This window comes from Chiloscyllium plagiosum, unplaced genomic scaffold (assembly GCF_037043375.1).
Source record: "Chiloscyllium plagiosum isolate Xiang-an unplaced genomic scaffold, Cpla_swu_hap1 HiC_scaffold_32, whole genome shotgun sequence".
Taxonomy (NCBI): domain Eukaryota; kingdom Metazoa; phylum Chordata; class Chondrichthyes; order Orectolobiformes; family Hemiscylliidae; genus Chiloscyllium; species Chiloscyllium plagiosum.
The window spans coordinates 32,283,663-32,309,713 of record NW_028270170.1 but is presented as its reverse complement, the minus strand read 5'-3'; the positions used below and the strand labels follow the sequence as shown (position 1 = coordinate 32,309,713).

The following is a 26,051-nucleotide window of genomic DNA, read 5'->3' as shown; positions in this document are numbered from 1 at the left end:
TAACTGACTCTTTGTCAAAGCTAAAAAAAGGGAGAAATAGGGAGGTATTTATACTGGGCTGAGAGAAGGTGAGTCATGGCTCCAGAAGCAAAGGTAGCAATAAAGAGGTGATAATGACTGTGCATGGAGAGATTGTAGGGAGATTAGGAGCTGTGAATGACCAAGGTTGAAGCCAGTGCTATGTGACAAAATATGGGGGGGATGGATGAAGCAGAGGCCAAACATTAAATTCAATATGGCCTTCCCTATAGTTGGCATATCTATGTATTGAGCCAGGAATCCTTCCTGGGCATACCTGACAAAATCTGTGCCATCCAAACTATTTGCAGAAAAGAGGTTCTAATCAGTATTAGGGAAGTTGAATTCACTCATGACATCAACCCTGTTATCTCTGCACCTTTCCAAAATCTGCTTCCCAATCTGCTCCTCCGTGTCTCTGTTGCTATTGGGCTGAGGGGGGTGGGGTGTTGGATCCAGGTAGGACGGTTTGAGAGGGCGGTGCCAAGTTAGAGGGTTGGATCTGGGATGAGGTGGGGGGGGCAGTGAGATGAGGAAATCGGTGAAATCGAAGTTGATGCCGTGTGGTTGTAGTGTCCTAATGTGGAAAATGAGGTGTTCTTCCTCCAGGTGTTGGGTGGATTGGATTTGGTGGTGGAGGAGGCCCAGGACTTGCATGTCCTTGGTGGAGTGGGAAGGGGAGTTGAAGTGGTTGACCACAGGGCGGTGGGGTTGCTTGGATGCTGCCTGACCTGTTGTGCTTTTCCAGTGCCACATGTTTTGACTCTGATCTTCAGCATCTGCCGTCTTCACTTTCTCCTGACCTTAATTAGATAGGTTAATATTTGAAGAATAAATACGTGTTGCAAAAATTATACAAAAGGAAATTATTCTAACTATGGGTAACAAAAGAAACAAAGAATAGCATTAGATCTAATGAGGATTCATATAAAGTTGCTAGAAAAAGATAACAAGCCAAAGGATTGGGAGAAGTTTAGAATTTAGGTAGATAAAGTAGATGGAGCTGGAAAGTATGGGTGCATTGTTCGTCATCTTCCAAAATTCTGTAGATTCTGGAACAATCTCAGCAGATTGGAGGGGCAGATGTAACTGCAATAGTAATATTTTTTTGAAAAAGAATGGGGGAGAAAACTGGGAATTACAGACTGGTTAACCTAACATCAGTGGAAGGGAAAATGCTGGACTCCATTATGGAGGATGTGCTAACAGGACAGGGAAAAACACAACAATGTTACACAATGTCAGTATGGAATTAAGAAAGGGAAATCATGTTTTGATAAACCTACTAGAGTCTGTTGATGATGTGGCTTGTAGAATTAATGATGGACATTCCGTCAGTGTGGTCTCTTTAGCTTTTTGGAAAGCCTGAGATGAAGTTCCACGGAAGAGATTAGTAGGCAACATCAAAACACATAATGTTGGTGGTAATATACTTGGCGGTATTATACTTGGCATGGATTGAAAACTAGTTCATAGACAGGAAACTGAGATTAGTAATAAATAGTTTTTTTCCCAGAGTGGAAGGCTGTGAGAAGTGGGAGGGCTTTTGCCCGAAACGTCGATTTCGAAGCTCCTTGGATGCTGCCTGTACTGCTGTGCTCTTCCAGCACCACTAATCCAGAATCTGGTTTCCAGCATCTGCAGTCATTGTTTTTACCCTGTGAGAAGTGGGAGTCAGTTCTTGGTCCGTACCTGTTCATTGCATATATCAATAGATTAGATGGGAATCAAATGTAATATTTTACAATTTACAGATGACTACAGAGTGAGATTGTGAGTAGCGAGGAAGATGTAAAAAGAACTTTCAAGGTGATTTAGACCAATTGAGTGAGTGGGCTAGTGCATGACAGATGCAGTATAACTTGGCTAAGTGTGAAGTTGTCAACTTAGTTTGGGAAAACTGAATGGTAGGGTCTGTTTTTGGAAAAACCGAATGACAGAGTAATTTTTAAATAGATTGAAAAATGTTCTTTTAAAAGGCACACAAAGGGACCTGAGCATTCTTGTACATGGGTCACTGGAAGCAAGCTTACAGGTGCAGCACACAGTTAGAAAGGCAAATGGGACATTGACATTCATTGCAAGAAGGTCTGAGTCTAGGAGCGGGAACATATAACTGCAGCTGTCCAGGGACTTGGGGAGAGAGAGCACTTGGACGGTTGTGTGCAGTTTTGGTCTCTTTACCGAAGAAAAGGTCTACTTGCAATAAAGGGAGTTCAGCAAAGTTTCTAGAGGCTGCTTCCAGGGATGCTAGCTTTGTCTTATGAGGAGAGATTAGGGCTGATATTCTCTGGAGTTTAGGATAAAAGGATATCTCACTGAAACATATAAAATTCTGACAGGGCTGGACAGACTGGATACAGGGATGATGTTTCCTCTGGCCATGGGGTCCAAAACAAGGGTTTACAGTCTCAGGATGCTTGAATTATATACCCCTGCTCCCATTTTCCTTTGTATCTATATTTCTAAGCTAGTGCAGCTCATTCTCTGGCTATGATTAGCAGATAAAGCAACTCCAACCCAGAGAAGAATTGGTGCGGTCAATTGTGTGAAAAGCTGCAGACGAGTTAAGTAGGATGAGGGAAAATAGGTTTCTTCTGTTATAGCCATTTAGGATATGACCAGTGTGAATAATCGATCTTTGAGTGAACTCCCACACTTGCTGTTGTTAGTCAGTGTACATTATTTACTTGGGTTGTAAATTATGATGTATCTCTCAATTCACTGTGGATTCTCTTCAACATAAAATGATTTATTGAAAATATAGTTTACATAAATGCTATACTTGATCAAGAGTTGGTACCTGGGGAAGATGGATTTCAACATTGTGGGTGTATGCCGATATACAGAAGTGACCAAAATGATTTATAGGAGGAACAAAAGGTCCTGGGAAAAGAAATGACTAATTTTAAAAAAAACAGATAGAGGTTATAAAGAAGGACTGCGTTTTAAAGATAAAAGCAGGTTTTCTATTAATGCAAACATTTCTAACACATATAGCCTACAAGAGATCAGTCAGGATTGTGAATATACTTTGAGCTAATACCTAACTATGAATTCCTTCTCTCTAGTGGTGTGTTTAATGATGGAAACTTCACTTACGTTATTGAAGTAATGCACGGCAAAACCGATCAGGTAAGCCCAGATCTTTATGTCAGATCTTTATGTCAGATCTTTATGTCAGATCTTTATGTCAGATCTTCATGTCAGATCTTCATGTCAGATCTTCAATAACTTTCTCCATCTGTCCAATGTTGTGCCAGTAAAATATTTTCTTTGGAGCTCTAGCCATTACAAGTAGGTAAAAGAATCTGTCTTTCAAATTGTTTTGAGTGTCTCCTTGAAAGGTAAGATCTGAAGTAGTGCAGCATGGTGAGCTGGAAAAATCTTTCTTTGATAATTGCATAACAAATGTTGTTCTTGGAGACTGTACTGAGAAATGGCATGGTCATTCTGATTGTACTCATCTTGCTTTAGTGATAACAGAATAAGTTCACCTTGTGCCTTACAAGAAATATGTCCCAATACATCTGCTTCCTTACAAGCCTCATTCCTAATGAAGGGTTATACCCGAAACGTCGATTCTCCTGCTCCTCTGATGCTGCCTGATCTGCTGTGCTTTTTCTGCACCACACTATCAACATCTGCTTCTTTGTCTAGCCTTTTTAGCATCTAACAGAATAACTTTATTGGCTCCTGTGAGATTAGTTTAAAAAAAAGTAGCAAGGGAGGTGGTCTCTGGACTATACTGAGCTGTCACTCAGCAACTTGGAGAGCATTGTCCTCACAGCAGCTAATCTATGTGTGAATGATCCATGTGCTAACATCCGAAGTAAGGAATTAATTACAAGTAGGTCTAGTAAGCAAAGTATCACCTGGAAATCTAGAGTATCAAAATTACTGATATATTGCAAATTGAATTGCATATGTCATTTCAATTGGTTGAAGATTGCGATCCTAGATTGGGTTACCGTCTGCTGCAAGACATAACATTTGATGGGGCATGTTCATCTATCCAAGGTTTCAACACTATTGGAATTACTGCTCAGTATAGAATGGTGTTCACATATATTGCAGATGAGACAACACTAGCTATACTGATTAGTTATGTTGCTTGTCTCACCATTTGGCTCTGCTTTCAGTAATGAATGACCACGTAGTCTGGCTTATTGTACATCTGCCACCGAAAAGCTGAACTGTCCCCAGCCAGTTTTGGATAATCCTGTATACCAAGGCCCAAATGAGCAGGCTGATCCTGGCTGAACAAGCAACTGGAAGCTTACCTGTGCATACAAGCTTTAGATGGTAAACCTCCAGCAGCACACCCCTAATCTGTTGAAGATTTTATGAACTCATGCCTGAGTTCCCTGGGTTAAAAATGTATCGAGAGATTCGAATGTCTGATGCACCTGAAAATGTATTGAGATATTTGAATCTCCAGCAGTTTGTAAATAAACATCTTGCATTGTTGTTTGGAGACTTGGCTCCCTTATTTCACAGGATTCTGAAAGCTCAACCAGGTAAACATTTTGAGCTGGATTTTCGCCAACGAGGCGGGAAGGTTGAGTCAGAAAGTTTCTCAGCTTGGCAGAACCGTCTTCTATAAAAGTGCCCCCACCTGCCATAAATTCAGTTCAGGGCTGCAGGGATTGAATCTCTAGGATGGGAGCTTGCTATTTCTGGAGGTGGGTGAGTGCTAATGAGGAATTATTAGAAGGCCAATCTTGGTTCTCTAAGACTTTGGCCTAGTTATACTAAAAGCCCATTTGCCCTTTTCCCTCCCTCCCTCAAGTTACCTCCTATCTACTTCCAATAATACCTCTATGCCCCTTCCTCATATATATCCTTTGCCACTATAGGCAAACCATCTCCTGTGGAGATGAGTGTTATCCAACTTCCAATAATCTTCAAGATTCACATTCACACTTGATATTGTAAAAAAGCGCATTAAAAAAAATGTAAAATTCTCACAAAGTCTCAATAATTTCCAAAATTAACAAAGATCTACTCACTTAGCACATTGAAAACAGCTAATCCTTTAATAGCTTCTTAAACCCATGAATTAAACTCTGAATGTAGAGGCCCCCCCCCCACTGAAATAAGTAGTCTTGAAGCTTTTGAACCTCAGCCAAGCAATCATAATGAGCTCCGTTGTAGTAAGAGTTCTTGAGAAATGGCAACAATTAAGTCCACTGAATTTGCAAGAACAGATGAATAATGATTTCTTTTTGCCTTGAGCTACAACAAATGGCCTTTTAATCAATTCCCTTGGCAGTGGATATCTGCTTTTTTTTTTACTCAAAAGAGCTGCAATTTAACTTCATTTCTAAAGGATTTGGAATTTAAGTCACTTCAGATAATGACACACAAACAAGCCCAACCACCCATTATAAGCATTTACACTTCCTTCTCAAGATCATAGTGCCCATGATACAGATTGAGGCCATTAGAGCAGCAAGACTTCTGCTTATTGGAACTCAGCATTAACTTCAAATGGCCTTGTTGAGTCAAGCTTTACCACCTGCATGATCATGCCGTTTTGCCAACAATACTGGGATTTATGAGAAATGGGTCAGGATTTCCATATCTGGATTACACGTGTTGTTTTTAAAGGCCTGTGGAGTTTACCCAGTATCACACAAATCTAGCCCTCACACACAAATTGACAGTGCATAGGTTTCTGGGTTAACATAAGATAACGAGAAAGAGGACATGAGGAAAGTATTTGGCCATTTGAACCACCTCTACCATTTAATAAAATCATAGCTAAGTCTCAGCCTCACTTTAATTATTGTCCACTTGAGCCCCCTCTTCCTGAAATAAAGCAGTTTTAATGCCAATCAAAATAGTTAGCTCACAGGGAGAAGATCCTGGCCTACGAATTAAAATTGTGCCACCAGACAACAGCAATACTACCAGATGCTTTTATTAGAACAGCCAGTTAAATGACATTGTGGATTTGATTGCTGAGCTGCTGTGTTTATCTGCAGACATTTCGTCACCTCGCTAGGTGACATTGTCAGTGCAGAAGTTACACCGGCTCGGTGAACGAATCTACAACCTCATCCACAACCCGAGCTACAGATCTTTTCAAACATTCGACCCAGTTAAACATTGAAAATCCAAATATGCTGATCTATTTATAATTGTAGTTTAAATGTTACAGCACCTAGTAACGTGCCTTACCATTTTATCGTTGTCACCCATCGTTAAACTTAGTAACTAACACAAGACTCTCCAGCATGCAGTATAAATAAATCAAGATGTATGGCAAACCATTGAAAACACAGTCACTTTAGTGTCATAGCTCATATTTACTGCAGTGTTGACTTGGCAATGAACTGACATAGTAATTAGGTTACTGCAGTGCAGGCAGACATACAGACAGGATTAGATTTCGTAAGAGTTAAGACTGTCAGACTCTGCGAAGGTCTTAGGAAAATAGAAAAATTGTTGAATGGTCAGGGAAAAAATGAAGAATGCTAACCTTGTTAGTGATCCCTGAAAGGGTCATCTGTATTAATGACTCCAATATAATGCTGACAACGGCTGTGATACCTCAAGCGCTTAGAGGAGAAAGGGTGATTTCTGGCTAACTCAAAATCACACGTAAATGGGGTGGAACTGGCCAGAAAATTCATTGGGCATGTTTTTTGCCAGACACAGTCTGGCCGTAATGCCCAGCATATTTTTGAAGAAGTGTATTTGGATCCCCAATGCGATGCATGCTCAGAGCTTCGATTGTTTTGTAAGAGACCGTGAGGAAAAGCGTCATTCTATCTTTTATCCCGTGAATGTGTTTTTTGCCGCTGTCTGAGAAATGAACTCTGATCGTCTCTGCCTCTACCACCCGTCCCCTTCAGCACTCCCCACACCCAAACTCCCATCATCTCATCTGTCCATTTCAGATCGTACTAATTAGATCCCTGTGAGGTTATTTCAAGATCCCAGTACACACATCTCAAGGTTTCTATCACAGGTCAAGAAAGTATTGATGTATCTCTAATATCCCGTGGTTTGCATGTGGAATGAGCTTCCTGTGGAAGTGGTGGATGTGGGTGCAGTTACATTGTTTAAACGCCATTTGGATAAGTACGTGAATAGAAAAGGTTTGGAGGGACATGGGCCAGGAGCAGCCAGGTGGGACTAATTTGGTGAGGGATTATATTCGGCATGGACTGGTTGGACCAAAGTCTCTATTTTCTTGCTGTATGAATCTGTGACTGTACGAGGAGGAGACCTGTACCTTCATAACGCCTAGCACAAATGTTAAACAACCAGTCTCAATAGAGTCATGGCTTTGTACTAGGCCCTCACTACTTTGCTGGATATGGAGACTGACACCCTTACACATCATAGAGGAGAAAGTCAGGACTGCAAATGCTGGAGATCAGAGTTGAGAGTGTCATGCTGGAAAAGCACAGCAGGTCAGGCAGCATCCGAGGAGCAGGAGAAACATCAGGAATGAGGCTTGTGGGTCGGGGGCTGCTGAGAGATAAATGGGAGGGGGAGATGGGAGTGGGAGGAAAGTAGCCGAGAAAGAAGGTGAGGGAGAAGGTGATAGGAGGGTGAAGCAAATAGATCTTTCAGGTGATGGAAAGGCCACACCCCCCCCACCCCAGTCCTCATTTTCCACTCCACCAACTTCCATATACATCACATCATCCTTCGCCACTTCCCTCCCTCACAAATGGACGCCACCACCAGAGACATATTTCCCTCCCCGCCCCATCAGCATTCCGGAGAGACCATTCCCTCGACGACTCCCTCGTCAGGTCCATGCCTCCCACTAGCCCACACCCCACTCCTGGCACCTTCCTCTGCCACCGCAGGAAGTGCAAAGCCTGCATTCACACCACTCCCCTCGTCTCCATCCAAGGCCCCAAAGGATCCTTCCACGTCTGACAGAAATTTACCTGTACCTCCACCAAAGTCATTTACTATATCCATTGCACCCGATGTGGTCTCCTATCAGGGATACAGAACGCCTACTTGTGGATCCTTTCAGAGAACATCTCTGGGACACTCACACCAACCGACCTCTCTGCCCCATGGCTTCAACTCTCCCTCCCAAGGAAATGCAGGGCCTGGGCCTCCACCATCGCCAAACTTTTACCACCCGACCCTGCAACCTCATGGGATCAATGTAGATTTCAACAGTTTCCTCATTTCTCCTCCCCCCAGTTTATCCCAATCGCAAGCCTCCAACTCGGCACTGCCCTCCTAACCTGTCTATCACCTATCTGCTCCAACCTCCTCTCTTGACCTATCACCTTCTCCCTCATCTTCATCTACCTAATCACTTTCTCAGCTACCTTCCTCCCCAGCCCCACCCCCTTCCATTTATCTCTCAGCTCCCCCACCCTTCCCCGGCCCTCAAGCCTTATTCCTGATGAAGGGCTTTTGCCCGAAACATCGATTCTCCTGTTCCTCGGATGCTGCCTGACCTGCTGTGCTTTTCTAGCACTACACTCTCCACCCTTACACATCATGCCCTTCACAGATTTCAGAACAGGCACACAGGATCCCAGAAGTGTCCAATAATAAAACTATCTTTAACTAGCTAGAGAAAAAAAAATCTTTGTATCTGCTGGATATCTCCCAGACCCTGTCCATCCTTTTACCAATCTGGTGTGATGTTGAACACTCCGACGCCTTTGCCATGGGTTAGCCCTGAATCAGATTTGATTATAACATCACCAGAACTGGTCTACATCTTTTGTAGGACAGAATCTGTCCTATTCACAGCTGAGTCATACAGCATGGAAACAGACCCTTCGGTCCAACCAGTCCCTTCGACCATGTTCCTAAACAAAAATGTTTGGCCCACTTCCCTGCAAATATTTTCTAGTTTTGAACTGCCTCATCCTAGGGGAAAAAAAAACCCTCGTCATTCACTGTACCCCTCATGATTTTACAAACCTCAATAAGGTCACCCCTGAACCTCCTCATCTCCAGTGAAAAAGTCCCAGTCTTTCCAGTCTGCTCTTATTACTCAAACCCTCCATTCCTGGCAACATCCTGGTAAATCTTTTCTGAACCCTCTCCTGTTTAATAATATCTTTCCTATAACAGGGAGACCAGAACTGCACAAAGTACTCTCGAAGAGGCTTCACCATTGTCCTGTACAACCACAACATGACGTCTCAAGTCCTATATTCAAAGGCCTGAGCATTGCAAGTGTGCTGAACACCTGCTTATACGTGACGCAAACTTCAAAGAATTGCATACCTGAACCCCTAGGTGTCTCTGTTGTACCTCACTACCAGGACCCTACCGTTAATTGTATAAGTCTTGTCCTTGTCTAGGTTACCAAAATGCAATACCTGATATTGCACAATATTCCAAAAGCTGTTTGACAAAGCCCACCGTGTCCAGCATGGCCTTTTTCAAATTATGCATACATTCGAGGACGTAGCCATGATCAAAATAAACAACCTGAATGGAAGAGTTGAACCATATATCCATTCCCTGAGAAACCCCTGTTAATTCTTTGAACCACGTTTGCTTTCAGATCCATAAATTCCACAAAGAGCATTAGTGAATTGGGAAGGGGAAGACCCAGCCTGTCAGATAACTGAGTAAGACCAAAGGAATGCATGGAAACAGATCTAAATGAACACTATCTGCAGCAGAATGTGCATGGTCCAGTTCGTTGTCCTTACGGAACATCATACTGAAGCCTGAACTAATCATGCTTAGAAATTAATGAGAGACACATGCTCCTCTTTCTGCCGGCCTTTTGAACAAGATAGTAGAACACAGCTTTGAATACGACAAGTCTCGTAATTCATGTAGATCTGGGTTTATGGTTGAAGTGTTTAATTACTAGAGCAGCATTGCTACTACAAAACAGCATGGGTCCTTCTGGAACTATCTAACTGCTGTCACTTCAGAGGATCACTAACCACAGCAACGAAGCATCACTAGAGCGCACGTTAGTCAGAAAAGGCACAATATGAAGTGGAAGGAAATACAAAGGAAACCAATTACTATGAACCTAGACTTCTCCCAGACAGATCCCACAAGAAATGTGGGTGGCACGGTGGCACAGTGGTTAGCACTGCTGCCTCACAGCGCCAGAGGCCCGGGTTCAATTCCCGCCTCAGGCGACTGACTGTGTGGAGTTTGCACATTCTCCCCGTGTCTGCGTGGGTTTTCCTCCAGGTGCTCCGGTTTCCTCACCTCTGGTTTCCTCCCACAGTCCAAAAGATGTGCAGGTCAGGTGAATTGGCCATGCTAAATTGCCCGTAGTGTTAGGTAAGGGGTAATGTAGGGGTATGGGTGGATTGCGCTTCGGCGGGTCGGTGTGGACTTGTTGGGCTGAAGGACCTGTTTCCACACTGTAATGTAATCTAATCTAAAAAATAGAAATGCAATTAGAAGTCTCCACAAAGGACATTGCCCAAGCTTTGCAATGCCAGAGATCAGATTTGACAACTGCTAACTGAAACAACTTGCCAAATGTTGTCAACTTGGCTGGACTCCCAGATAGCACTTTGTGTGCAAAACATAGTACCTTAACATGCAGAATGATTAAAACAGCAAAATACTGCAGGTGTTGGAAATCTGAAATACAAACAGAGCTTGCAAATACTCAGCAGGTCAGGCAGTTTCAGTGGAGGGAGAGAGGCAGAGACGGGTGCATTAACCAATTCGCGGTGTTATTACTGTCTAGTTACGAGTACCTGCAGTAAAATGGATTTCATGCAAATAGAAGGAAGCTGGATAAGGTTCTGTTTGAGTGGGAAACACATATGTTTGTCCAATAAGGAATAGACTTCACCTTGTTAGTAATAAAGGTTGTGTTTATCTACATTACATTTATACAGCTTGCTTTTTATTGGAGTAGTATGCAGTGAATTATTTGCTCTGTCGTTGACAACAATAGACAATAGGTGCAGGAGTAGCCATTCTGCCCTTCGAGCCTGCACCACCATTCAATATGATTATGGCTGATCATCCTTAATCAGTATCCTGTTCCTGCCTTATCTCCATAACCCTTGATTCCACAATCCTTGAGAGCTCTATCCAACTCTTTCTTAAATGAATCCAGAGACTGGGCCTCCACTGCCCTCTGGGGCAGAGCATTCCACACAGCCACCACTCTCTGGGTAAAGAAGTCTCCTCATCTCTGTCCTAAATGGTCTACCCCGTATTTTTAAGCTGTGTCCTCAGGTTCGGCACTCACCCATCAGCGGAAACATGTTTCCTGCCTCCAGAGTGTCCAATCCTTTAATAATCTTATGTCTCAATCAGATCCCCTCTCGGTCTTCTAAACTCAAGGGTATACAAGCCCAGTCGCTCCAGTCTTTCAGTGTAAGGTAATCCCGCCATTCCAGGAATTGACCTCGTGAACCTACGCTGCACTCCCTCAATAGCCAGAATGTCTTTCCTCAAATTTGGACACCAGAACTGCACACAGTACTCCAGGTGTGGTCTCACCAGGGCCTTGTACAGCTGCAGAAGAACCTCTTTGCTTCTATACTTAATCCCACTTGTTATGAAGGCCAGCATGCTGTTAGCCTTCTTCACTACCTGCTGTACCTGCATGCTTACCTTCATTGACTGGTGTACAAGAACACCCAGATCTCTCTGTACTGCCCCTTTACCTAAATTGATTCCATTTAGGTAGTAATCTGCCTTCCTGTCCTTGCCACCAAAGTGGATAACCCATACATTTATCCACATTAAACAATGGGGAAGCTCAAGGCGATACCATGTCAGAAGTAAGATGACACCAGTTTTTTTCCTGCATTTTAAATCAATTTCCTGCCACTAAGTTAAAAATCACACAACACCAGGTTATAGTCCAGCAGATTTAATTGGAAGCACACTAGCTTTCGGAGCATCGCTCCTTCATCAGATGATAGTCGGTGATGCTCTGAAAGCTAGTGTGCTTCCAATTAAACCTGTTGGACTATAACCTGGTGTTGTGTGATTTTTAACTTTGTACACCCCAGTCCAACACCGGCATCTCCAAATCCTGCCCTAAGATTTTGAACTGAGATATTCGCTGAAATTGTAGTTGCTGATCTGGATATGACTTATGTTAATTGTTTGAGGAAATGCAGCTTTCCGCTAACTTCCAAGAGTTAATTGAATGGAGGAGTGCAGAGAGAAAATATGGCCTTTAATGAGAATAAATTCCTTTTTGCTGGGGGCAATTTATATTTTATAACTTCTAATGGATTGTGTTCAGCCATGGTGGCTTTTAAGTTTAGATAATTGAAAATAGGTATGCAAACAGCAAGAAAATGGGTACCTTACAAACAAGACTGAGTGGTTTGCATTTGCTGAAATTACTAGGAGCCAATGCATATCTCAGCCAAGTTAGTTTCAAGGGGTGTGTTAGCCTGTGCATTTTAAAAAAAATAATTCTCAGTGTTATGTATTGCTTATGAAACCATCCTTGTAGCCTGAAGTTTTAAGACTGCCTTCTAACCACATGGTTAGAAGCTCAGTATTCTTAAAATGCAGCTCCCTCCTCTCCCTTTTGTGACAAAACTATGGCTTTAAGAGGTGTACATTGTCTGGTTTATTATGAAGAAAGGTTGAGAGAGAGGTAGAGGGCAATCTGTGCAGAGCCAGTAAAATAAGCAGCTTGTGAGGCCTGAAGTTTCTTTTACACATTGGAACAATAGAAGCAGCCTGAATGGGTGGGGTCAGACTCCCACAGAACCAGAATTTCTAGTTTTAGTTTTTCAGTAGCAGTTGCTGGAGTTCAAAGTTTGTGAGAAGATTTGTAGCTCGGGTGCTCGTTGCTGTGGTTCTGTTCGCCGAGCTGGAAGTCTGTTGCAAAAGCTGGAGTCTTGAAGCTTCATGCTGAAGATGTTTTCCGTCTCTCGGTTACAGCTAAAAGCTGGGCGATTCTCTTCTTGCTGTTAGAATTGCATGTGAGACGATCTGTTTTACTGAATTTGCCTTTGCCAAGGGTGTGTTTATAAGATGTTGCTATTATTGGAACAGTTACTGTTCAGTAGTTAAAAGTTTTGTCATTCTTTTAAGTTTTCCGGTAGAGTTGAAGTTATTCCAATTTCTTTTTTTTTGTTGTCTTTTGTCTATAGTATATGAATAAAGTGTGTTTTGCTTAGAGACTGGTAGTTTGGCCAATCAAGTTTCATCCAGAATGCAATGCCTGGCACTTGCCTTTAAAATAAGGAAAAGTTAGAGTTTAGTTTTCTTAATATATTTTGAGGGTGTTTGGTCTCATCCTCAACACTTTCTGCTGTGATTCATTTGGGACGGCTGCCATCTCTTAGCTGGAAGATTGTGAATTCCAAGTGGATATAAGTACCTCAAGCAACATTAGACAGATGTGTAAAGTGCTCCCATATTTCATACATAACAGAGACTAGAAATCCACAGTGAAGACGAAGTGTTGGAACATTTAGTGGATCAAGTAGCATAATCCTTCAACGTCATTGACCTGAAAGGTTAACTCCACCTCTCTCTCCACAGATGCTGCCTGGCTTGCAGAGTGTTCCAACACTTTCTGCTTTCACTTCAAAAATGCTAAATCAGTTGTAAAGTGTTTGGAGGTGACCTGAGGCTTTGATGGATACTTTAAAACTGCATGTTGTTTAGCCTTTTCTCTGTTGCTGAAACAGGCAATGGTACCTGATTCATGTAGACTAAAGCAGTAACAGAGATGACACAATTGACCTTGATGTCCCTGGATTCCTTCTTCTGCTCCAGCCAGGTTTCCTCCTATTGGTCACTCTTCATTGGGATGACAAGAAGTAGGTTAGTGAGGACAAGAGAGATGGGTGAGCAGAATGATGTAAGATGGTGGCAATGATCATACTCAAGATAAAGAAGAGTTTAGTTTAAGGTTGAATTTTGAATGCATAGCAATCAGAATAAGACATCAAAACTATGGAAAAGATTTTATGCTGCAAGATGGTGAAATGTGCAGAGGTAGGCAGCATTGAACAGGTTTAATATATGCTCCTAACGGCCTAACTCAGCCTGAATGAACACCCTCAGATAGGAATGGATTTGAGGACTTGATCTTTGGCTCCTTCTCCCGGTATATGTGCAATATGGTGAGACTGCCATGAAATTTCAGAGAGGGCCAATTCTCCTTCCAACCAGTACACACTGCATCACTTCCAATTTCAGATATATCCTACAGGGAGATGGAGGTGCTGAATCCATCATCAGTTCCTGCAGACTCATACATTTTCCTGGGATTCCCTTTTCCATCATTTTGCCAGTCACTTTTCAGTCTTTCCTACTTCAAAACATGATACACAGAATATTTCCCAACTGGCCCACTTCCATTGCAACGATGTACTCAGAGGAATTTAGTCAGTGTCACCAAAGAATATGGTGAATTAGAAAATTAACCAACTGTGAGACCCTAAATAAAAACAGGAAGTGCTGGAGAAACTCAACAGGCTTAGCAACATGCCTGTGTTTCAAATAAAGGATAATAACAAAATGCTGGGCATCTCAGCTTCTTTGGAGGCAGGAATAGTACTAAAATGTTTTGAGTGGGAGAAGACACAGCTATGTGTCCAGAATGGGCAAGAGTGAGGACTGCAGATGCTGGAACCCAGAGTTTAAATCAGAGTGGTGCTGGAAAAGCACAGCAGGCCAGGCAGCAGCCGAGGAGCAGAAAAATCGACGTTTTGAACAAAAGCCCTTTGTCAGGAATGAAGCGCTTTTGCCCGAAACGTCGATTTTCTTGCTTCTTGGATGCTGCCTGACCTGTTGTGCTATTCCAGCACCACTCTGATCTAAACTTTACGTGTCCAAAATGCATGTGCTTCATATTGTTGGTCATTCCCAGGGTACCCTCAGAAAAGAGAATTATGGTCCACAATTGAGCATATTGACAATTGGAATATTCCAGTAGTTTAACTGATTAGTTGTTTGCAAAGTGAAGCAAATATCAAAGTCTCTCAAAGTCAATGTATTGTTAATTTAGTACTTTTCATTTGATAGCACCTGCTATCTTCTTTTTCAAAAAAAATATTACTACACTATCACCCTTGCTGTAATATAATTTTGGTTTATTTCTGATGTGGCCACATGCCATGGGTAAGTATTATAAAGTCCCTTGCAAAGTGACATTATGTATTTTACACTTTTCTGTCCCCACTTCCTGCAGTGTGGTAGTTTCATGGCGCTCCCATTTTGTGCTGACTCATGTCGTATTATGTTAAGTAATTACGTGCAAGTGCTTAACACAATCTATCCAATTCCTTTATTATATTAAGTGAAGTGGTAATTCATTTAAAGTAATGGCTACACTTTGAACAATTATAATTCTGTTTTGAACTGCTGTCAATTTGAAAATTACGTAATTGTCCATCTGTGCTGCTGTTACTTTTCAGTGATGTTAGAACTTTGCCTAGAAAGAGATTCTTGCTCCCACTCATTCTGCACTACTTCATTTCAGAATACCATCTGACAAGAGAAATAGTTTTTATTTTACTAGCTGGTGAATTGCTCCAATTTCTTCAGGCCTCTTGAGAATTGATGTGAGATATTTTTATGTGAAAGTTGTGGTGTACTTATTTGATGTACTTATACTTGTGTGCTGTATCTGCGGTATAATTTTAGGAATTCAACAACTGACAGACTCTAAATAAAATTAGGAAGTGCTGGGGAAAGTCAGAGGGTTTAGCAACATCTGTGGCCAGGAAAACAGTTAATGTTTCACTCTTCTCCAAATTGTCAGACTCCACCTTGGCAAACATATATCATTTTGAATTTAGTACAAATTACTAGTGTTTTTCCAGTGTTTTCATAGGTTAAGACTGCAGACTGATTGTCTGGGAGGAGGAAGTGCAGGCAATTTTTGTTTCAGGTGCACCAAACTGTAAATACTCTTTTATTTAAATTGCATATAGTTTTACATGAGAGTTTGGAACAGAAATACCAAGACTTATTGATTTGAATTTAAATTCCACCAGCTGCCTTAGAGGAGCCACAAGGGGAGCAGGAAACGAGGCAGTGAGGATGGCAGATAACACAGAATGGTGTAGCTGAATTTTTATTTAGGCTAGATGTTGTATTTTCAGGAAGTTCCATACATCGATTGTAAAATATACATTTTCTTCAATCTATTTCAGTGTTTTGTGACAGATGTTTTTTGAGCCAACTGAGTTTTAGCTCCAATATACTTTTCACATAAATTAGGATTTAAAAAATGGTGTAAGCATGCCTAAAATTGTAACAACTAATTAAGCAAATAACAGTGTTAATGTGACATTAGTTCTTCAACATAGAGTAAAATTACCTCAGTTCTATTTTTGTCAATGTTCTGATTTAGATCAGAATGCAAAGTTTGTTCCTGATAACTCATACTATCATTCTGGTCAAATACAGTTCATTTCAGTTTAAGACTATTGTGAGTGAATGAAACCAGTGAATAGTGATATCCAGTGGTGACCTTTTGTAGTTGATTTGCAAGTATCCAAACCTTGCAGTCATAAGAGCAAGACTCTAAGCTTTTCAGTTACTCTTAAATCTTTCTGATAATGTTAAAACTTAATCAGCAACAATACACAGTAATGTGATCAAATTCATATTTTTCTAGATTAGGATTAGGATAAATTTGTCCTGGTTTACAAGTTGCTTTATTTTGAATGGTTCCTCGGAATACTGGCATGCTTTTTCCTTCAGATGTTTTCCTATGATTGTATTTCACTGCAGTAGTTAGATGGTGAAACAATAGAATCATTTATCCTCTAACATTACATTACATTATGCAGAAAATGACCCTTACAATCTAATAATGGCCTGCTGTGCATTATTTAATGTTTGCACGCAAAATATCACTTTGAATGCAAAATATGTATGAATGCATAATCACATAAATAGAGATCTTCTCAAATTGGGTCCTGAAATGTATTCAGATTCATCAAGTTATAGGGTTAATTCAACATGTTCGACACTGCTCAGATATAACATTGTTGTGCTCCTCTTACTTATAGCATGATCAACAACCTCATATTATATACAGATCTCCTGGGTTTGAGATCCCTGTGGGATGTACATCATCTGGTAAGGAATTTTTCTTAAACTATTTTCTGCTACAGATATACATTAGTTGAGTTAGTGTCAAATGAGAGGGGACGAAATATAAATTGACCATTGTCATGTTTCACTCTGCTCTAGCTGCCATCGAGTTGTTACATTGCACAGCCCAACTCTGATTAAGAACATTTTTTCAATTAGAGCATTGGGTGCAATTTGATAAAGGAATTTTGCAGTCAGAGAATAGGTTGGTACTGGAGGACGTGTTGTATAAAATAATGTTTTGGAAGGAATTTATGTTCAAATCATGTTGAATGCCACCATTTGTATTGATATCACTGTCTGTGAGTGTAGATAATGAGTTCTAGACTGTCTGGGGAGCAAATGTATTCAGTACAGCTCCTGACAGTCAAAATAACTGCCTGACTAGTAATGTGGTTGCTTTTGTTGCTTTCATAAACATCTTATTGACCAAGAAGAATGTCTTTTCTGTGCATATCAATGGCAGTGTCTCCTTTACAAATGATCAATAGATAGACCATACACACTTGGTGAGCTACCAAAAACAACCTTTCACTCTAAATGACGTTTGTTGTGGCTGTACAGGACATTGATTAGGCCACTGTTGGAATATTGCATGCAATTCTGGTCTCCTTCCTATCGGAAAGATGTTGTGAAACTTGAAAGGGTTCAGAAAAGATTTACAAGGATGTGGCCAGGGTTGGAGGATCTGAGCTACAGGGAGAGGCTGAACTGGCTGGGGGTGTTTTCCCTGGAGCGTCGGAGGCTGAGGGGTGACCTTATAGAGGTTTACAAAGTTATGAGGGGCATGGATAGGATAAATAGACAAAGTCTTTTCCCTGGGGTCAGGGAGTCCAGAACTAGAGGGCATAGGTTTAGGGTGAGAGGGGAAAGATACAAAAGAGACCTAAGGGGCAACTTTTTCACGCAGAGGGTGGTACGTGTATGAAATGAGCTGCCAGAGGATGTGGTGGAGGCTGGTACAATTGCAACATTTAAGAGGCATTTGGATGGGTATATGAATAGGAAGGGTTTGGAGGGATATGGGCCGGGCGCTGGCAGGTGGGACTAGATTGGGTTGGGATATCTGGTCGGCATGGACGGGTTGGACGGAAGGGTCTGTTTCCATGCTGTACATCTCTATGACTCTATGGCAGATATCAAAAGATACCCATAGTGGCGCCAGGACAACAACACATAGTGAGCTACACTGTGGATTAAAATTCCTTGCAGAGACCTTCATCATGAGGAGATGATCCAGAAAATGAAATTTGGAAGACAGATGTGTTTACCACTTTGAAAAGGATTGCCACTTTAAGAATACAGATCGTCAGCAGCTGAAATATGATAACCAACAGAGAGAGAGAGACTACAGCAACTGTGGAATTAGCAACAGGACAAGCTTAGAACCCCAAAGACAAACCTTCAACAGCATTAGCAAAGGAGGGAATGAAGGGAAGGGTCCAGGAGTAAAATTTGCTATTCCAAAGGGAAAGGGGATAAACTATGAATAAAATGCAAAGACCAGTCAGGAACGCCAGATAGTGATAAAAGAGTTTTCCCTCTCTCACAGTGAGTGTCACTTCCAACAAGATTAGGCTCCATGAGGTGTGGCTGTGTAAAAAACATCAATGAAAGGCCAGAAAATACATTTATATACGCTCTGTGGAATTGAGAAAACCTCTAAATATATTTAAGCATGCAAAGAGCACATTTAAATAAAGCTAGTGAAAGATTCTAGTAGAAGAAGAAAAGTTAGAGAGATTAAAGATTTAAAATGACTAAGTTACAAAATTAAACTGTATAACATTTATTTTTAGAAAGTTGCGTAGGAGAAAGCGTTTAAGTGTTTTAGACCATGCAGGCTAAGAAAATATTCTTTTTGTACAGGAAGAAATGGGAAAAATAAAAATCATGAAAATCCTGGAAAGGATAGGTAGTCACCATTTTGACCAATAAAAATGAGGAAAATCCCTACAAAAATGGTGAGGATACCGTATTACAAATTAACTGTGTTTAATCGTTGAAAGTAAATCATGACAAAACAGAATTTAAAACTTAGTTAAAGAATTTAATAAATAATCACTGTTAAGCAGAATTTGAAAAGGCCAGCAACTAAAACATCAGAGCAAGTTCGACTGTAATTGAACTTAAAACAGTACTGATGAATATAAGAATATACGATATACTGCTTCAGGTTAGAGCTCTTCTTATAAAGTTTCATATTCTCCACTTGGATTCAGTAATTACCCTACCCTGACCTACAGTATCTCTCACATGTGACTTTCAACCCTATCTAACCATGTGCCATTCCTGGAACAACTCGTCACTTATCAGATATCCCAGAATTTACTGGCATTCCTTGGGCATGTGCCATCTTTAAAAGGCTGTTGTAGACTGAACAAGCTCTTTCAGCCAGTCCGGACCTGTCCCACATGGATATCAACATTTCCCTGGATATCTATGGGGAGATGCACAAGTTGGACTGCCTCCGCCCTTTGTCCCAGCAGTGGGGAACACAACAGCAGAGCAGGTCAGCCTGGTCCAAGATTGTCATCCTGGTAAAAAAAACTGCTAGTTGGAGGAATGCCCAACACTGTAGGAAAACTGTCGATGTCCATCTCCACTCTGCTAACGTATGCACCACCATCTTCTCTCCAATACCACTCGCTCACTCTACCTTCACTACTGCACTCACCTCTCACCAAGACTCATTGTCTACCAATCTCCTGATTGCCTAAAATATCTTCTCTCATCAACCTAAATCCCAACACCACTAACATGGCCAGGACTGGCATCAGATACAACCCTTAACTTTCTGAGCCAGCAACAATGACATGGCAAGGCACAATGACATGGCAAGGCAGCAGTACTATGAGTCTGATGTGTCTGGCTGAGTGGACAAGGTGCAAAAAGGCAAAGCAATGCAAGTCAGTAACGCTATGAGCATTGAGACAGGCTCAGAGTGAGTGAGCATTAAAACGGTGAGTCTGATTCAATCCATTACCTGAGTTCACGTACCAGAATGCATAGTATCCTCGCCGTAGCATTACAATGGCAGTTGTCAGTGCAGCATTGCAGTGCTGAAGGATCCTGTAATTGGATCGGAGATGTGCCAAGAGCGGCTGTGGAGGCTGTCACGTGTCAGATGACAATGGCGTAGATGTGGCTGAGTGTGGCCAGTGTCTATGGAAGGCTCCCACAGATGCTGGTGCCCAGTTTCTAAGATGGACATTGGTTGGAGAAAGTGAAGAGCTGAATTTGCCATGCATTCATATTGGTTTCCATGAAGCATTTTCCTGACATCTCATTTATTGGACAAGTTTGGTGACATGGGAGGCTGAATACTAATGTGTCAAGTTGAGCTGCTAACAAGATGTTTAAAACGTGTGAATCCCCATCTATTGGCATCTTGCCTCTGCCCAGTGAGAATCTCTGCACATTGCTTGTGAAAACAATATAAGCAGTATTGAGGTGATTTATTGCCCATCCCCAGTTGCACTTGAGAAGGTGGTGGTGAGCTGCTTTCTTGCACCATTGCAGTCCATCTGCTATGGGTTAACCCACAATGCCCTTAGGGTGTGAATTCTAAGATTTTGACCCAGTGATTGTGAAGAGCAGAAATATATTTCCATGTCAGGATGATGAGTGGCTTGGAGGAGAACTTGAAGGTGGTGGTGTTCCCATATATCTGCTGCCCTTGTCCTTCTAGATAGAAGTGGTCATGGGTTTGGAAGATGCTGTCTGAGGATTCTTGGTGAATTTCTGCACAATATCTTGTAGGTAGAACATATTGCTGTGACTCAGCATCAGTGGTGGAGGGAGTGGATGCTTGTGAATGCAGTGTCATGCACAAAATGAGCTGCTTTGTCATGGTTGGTGAAAAGCATCCTGACTGTTTTTGGGGGCTGCACTTATCCAGACAAGTGGGAAATATCCCATCACACTCCTGACTTGTGCCTCTCGATGGTGGACAGGCTTTGGGGAGTCAAGGGGTGAGTTACTCGCCACAGTATTACTAGCCTTTGACCTGCTCTTGTAGACGCTGTGTTTATGTGGTGAGTCCACTTGAGCTTCTGGTCAATGACATCCTGTTGATTTTAAGTTTGATACAGGACTAAGTGTTGCTCTCTTGTCAGACCAATTACCATGGCTGAAGAAATAGAAACTACAGCCTACAAAAATGAGACTGCCAAACGCAATAACGGTCAAGAAAATGGTACAAGTCACATTGCAACGCATGTAAGAGATTTGAAGATTTTTATGTTGTTTGTACTCAAAAACTTTTGAGCTTGACATCAAATTATCAGAAGAACTGGAGAACATGGACAACCCGACCCCAGAGAACAACTGGTTCAGAAACAGTGTTTTTGTTATTTATTTATTCACTCGTGGGAGGCGGGCATCACTGGCTGGACCAGCATTCATTGCCCAACACTGGTTGCCCTTGAGAAGATGGTGGTGAGCTGTGGTCCGTGTGCTTGTAGGTAGACCCACAATGCCCTTAAGGGGAGAATTCCAGGAATTTCACCCAGTAACAGTATAGAACATAGAACCACGCAGTGCAAAACAGGCCCTTTGGCCCTCGATGTTGTGCCGACCTGTGATCTGATCTAAGCTCATCCCCCTCCACTATCCCATCATCATCCATGTGCTTATCCAAGGATTGTATAAATCTCTCTAATGTGGCTGAGTTAACTACATTGGCAGGCAGGACATTCCATGCCCTTACCACTCTCTGCATAAAGAATCTGCCTTTGACATGTGTCTTAAATCTATCACCCCTCAATTTGTAGTTATGCCCCGTGGAGCGGTGATATATTTCCATGTCTGTTTGGTGAGTAGCTTGGAGGAGAACTTGTGGCTGTAGTGTTCCCATGCATGTGCTGCCCTTGTGCTTCTAGAACATAGTATAGAACATAGAAAAGTACACACAGAATAGGCCGTTCAGCTCATGATGTTGTGCCGAAGATTATTTCTAATCTAAAACAAAATAACCTAGCCTACTCACCCCTCAATTCACTGCTGTCCATGTACCTGTCCAGCAGTTGCTTAGATGTCCCTAATGACTCTGCTTCCACCACCACCGCTGGCAATGCATTCCATGCAATCACAACTCTCTGCGTAAAGAGCCTACCTCTGACGTCTCCTCTATACCTTCCTCCTAATATCTTAAAATAACGACCCCTGCCCTGGGGAAAAGTCTCTGGCTATTGACTCTATCCAAGTCCCTCATTACCTTGTATACCTCAATCAGATCACCTCTCTTCCTTCTTCTCTCCAGAGAGAAAAGTCCGAGCTTAGTCAACATCTCTTCGTAAGACAAGCCCTCCAGTCCAGGCAGCATCCTGGTAAACCTTCTTTGCACCCTCTCCAAAGAAGGCTTCCAGGTGGAAGTGTTCATGGAGTCGCTGGTGGAATTTTCCATTGGGCTTCCTAGACTCATAGCACAGCCCAAACAGAAGAAAAAATCCACTGAGATTACTCCGAATTAATATAGATCTGTTTAATATTGTTAACATGGGGGACATTGGAGACTTCATAGGGCTGATGGAAATGTACAATTCTCTGTGTTCTAAAACAGTCGGTGCCTGTAACAGAAATAGCCTCAAGTGTGCAGTGATCTCTTAGTAACAAGGTAGGGAGTCTAAACAATCTACTTCAGCAGTCAAGCCATCACAGAGGGCACCTGAAGATATCCAGCTTGATCAGTAACTGAGGGGAATAAACTTTAATAAATGTCATGAGATTCCATGCCCACAGATTCAGGATACTCTCAAGAGCATTTAGAATATTGTGAAACAGAGACTACTTCTTCCAATTACATATTGCCCAGTCAAAAATCTAATCTGCTACAAAGTATAAAATGCTTGTTTCATGGAGCAGCCATCTCCCTTGATGGACATTCGTGAGTTTAAGGGTCCCCCTGATGATGTAATGGGTCAACTACCTCAGTTCGCAGGGAAGAGTTCAACCTTGGGTGACTGTCTCTGTGGAGTTTGCACGGTCTTCCTGTGTCTGCGTGGGTTTTCTCAGGCTGCTCCGGTTTCATAGAATTCCTACAGTGTGGAAACAGGCCATTGGGTCCAGCAATTCCAAACCAACCGCCCCCAAAGAGTAACCCATCCAGACCCCATTCTCCTACTACTCTACATTTACCCCTGACGAATGCTCCTAACCTACACATCCCTGAACACTATGGGCACTTCAGCGTGGCCAGTTCACCTAACCTGCACATTTTTGGACTGTGGGAGGAAACCAGAGCACCTGGAGGAAACCCACGCAGACACGGGAAGAATGTGCAAACTCCACACAGACAGTCGCCTGAGGCTGGAATCGAACCCGGGTCCCTGTGAGGCAGCAGTGCCAACCACTGAGCCACCATGTGGCCCCACAGTTCTCCCACTGTCCTCAGATGGGCAGGTTATGTGGATTGGCTGTGCTAGTGTTCGGGGATGTTTAGGTTAGGAGTATTAACCAGGGGAAATATAGGGTGACGTGGATAGGGGATGGTCTGGAGGGTTGGTGTGGGCTTGTTGGACTGAATGGCCTATTTCGACACTGTGGCGATTCTATGAAGAGTTTCTGTGCAAAGGAAATTTAGAAGATTGAGGATCCTCCAGATCAGCAAATGAACGAGCACCAAAGTCCACAAGAAATTATATCCTCTGCAAAGGATAACTCAGAGATAAAGATCCTCCAGAAGTGATCAGAACCAAGCTCAACAGTCCTCAAGGTGAGGACGTACTGATTTTCCAAGTCTGAACAGTCTTCAATATTCTGAGGTTGGAGGCTGGGGATTGAGATAGGATAGTAGTAAATGTTATATTAGATTAGATTAGATTAGATTACTTACAGTGTGGAAACAGGCCCTTCGGCCCAACAAGTCCACACCGACCCGCCGAAGCGTAACCCACCCATACCCCTACATTTACCCCTTTTAACCTAACACTACGGGCAATTTAGCATAGCCAATTTACCTGACCCGCACATCTTTGTGACTGTGGGAGGAAACCGGAGCACCCGGAGGAAACCCACGCAGACACTGGGAGAATGTGCAAACTCCACACAGTCAGTCGCCTGAGTCAGGAATTGAACCCGGGTCTCTGGCGCTGTGAGGCAGCAGTGCTAACCACTGTGCCACCGTGCCGCCCACATGTACTTGTGTTCAATAGGTTAACTAATGGGAAAATAGCTAGAGGAACATTGTATAATGTAATGGTTCTGAATGAGTGAATGTTCCTGCTACACTGAGCACCACCCACACAGTTTGTCCATGGAGACAGTAGGCTGTACACTAGCCTTCGGGGGACAGCTGTATTTGTATGGCTCCCCAGAGTCTGAATAATTGTGCCTGAAGAGTAATGCAGTTGTTCTTACTACTGTCATGCTGACGAGAAGCAATGCCTCTTCCGGTGGGAATTTTCTGATGGTGTATCCGTGACTTGCATGTACCAAAGCAGGGGGTGGACCTTCTCGATCCTAGGTCACTGTGAACCAATCTGCCAGCGCTCAAGTCATACAGTCAAAGAGATATGCAGCATGGAAACAGACCCTTAGGTCCAACCTGTCCATGCCGACCAGATATCCCAACCCAATCTAGTCCCATCTGCCAGCACCCTCACATCCCTCCAAACCATTCCTATTCATATACCCATCCAAATGCTTCTTAAATGTTGCAATTGTACCAGCCTCCACCACTTCCTCTGGCAGCTCATTCCATACAAGTACCACCCTCTGTGTGAAAAAGTTGCCCCTTAGGTCTCTTTTATATCTTTCCCCTCTCACCCTAAACCTATGGCCTCTAGTTCTGGACTCCCTGACTCCAGGGAAAAGACTTTGTCTATTTATCCTATCCAAGCCGCTAGGACCTTACCATCAAGTGTATAAGTCCTGCTAAGATTTGCTTTCCCAAAATGTAGCACCTCTCATTTATCTGAATTAAACTCCATCTGCCACTTCTCAGCCCATTGGCCCATCTGGGCAAGGTCCTGTTGTAATCTGAGGTAACCCTCTTTGCTGTCCACTACACCTCCAATTTTGGTGTCATCTACAAACTTACTAACTGTACCTCTTATGTTCACATCTAAATCATTTATGTAAATGATGAAAAGTAGTGCACCCAGCACCGATCCTTGTGGCACTTCACTGGTCACAGGCCTCTAGTCTGAAAAACAACCCTCCACCACCACCCTCTGTCTTCTACTTTTGAGCCAGTTCTGTATCCAAGTGGCTAGTTCTCCCTGTATTCGGTGAGATCTAACCTTGCTAATTAGTTTCCCATGGGGAACCTTGTCGAATGCCTCACTGAAGTCCATATAAATCACATCTACCACTCTGCCCTCATCAATCCTATTTGTTACTTCTTCAAAAAACTTAATCACGTTTGTGAGACATGATTTCCCACGAACAAAGCCATGTTAACTATCCCTAGTCAGTCCTTGCCTTTCCAAATACATGCACACCCTGTCCCTCAGGATTCCCTCCAACAATTTGCCCACCACCGAGGTCAGGCTCACCGGTCTATAGTTCCCTGGCCTGTCCTCACCCCCCCCTTATACAGTTGCACCACGTTAGCCAACCTCCAGTCTTCCGGCACCTCACCTGTGACTATCGATGATACAAATATCTCAGCAAGCGGCCCAACAATCGCTTCTTTAGCTTCCCACAGAATTCTAGGGTACACCTGATGTGGTCCTGGGGATTTATCCACCTTTAATCGTTTCAAGACATCCAGCATTACCTCCTCTGTAATCTGGACATTTTTCAAGGTGTCACTATCTATTTAACTACAGTCTATATCTTCCAGAAAATCCACAACACTGCAGTGGCAATTAATTTCCAATCACTCATTAGGTTAGATCTTTGTGTTGATTCTAAAATGTGCCAGGAGACCTTATTTTTTACTTCCATTCAATCAAAACAAAATATTGAATTGCTGTCATCCTTTTCATACAATTTCACAAATTTAGAGTGGTCCCTATTATGTTTACCTCAACAAACATATTTTGATCATGGAA

General features: G+C 42.4%; 1 protein-coding gene across 6 annotated transcripts in view; it reads left to right on the top strand.

Annotated features, from left to right (window-relative positions):
* adam11 (ADAM metallopeptidase domain 11) overlaps nucleotides 1–26,051 on the top strand; it is a 163,081-nt gene that overhangs the window by 55,322 nt on the left and 81,708 nt on the right. For all 6 annotated transcript variants that reach the window (XM_043675211.2, XM_043675210.2, XM_043675216.2 and 3 more), the window contains 2 exons: nucleotides 3,090–3,153; nucleotides 16,968–17,037. In XM_043675211.2, the coding sequence (XP_043531146.2) occupies nucleotides 3,090–3,153; nucleotides 16,968–17,037 (134 nt within the window). The remainder of the gene's footprint in view (nucleotides 1–3,089; nucleotides 3,154–16,967; nucleotides 17,038–26,051) is intronic.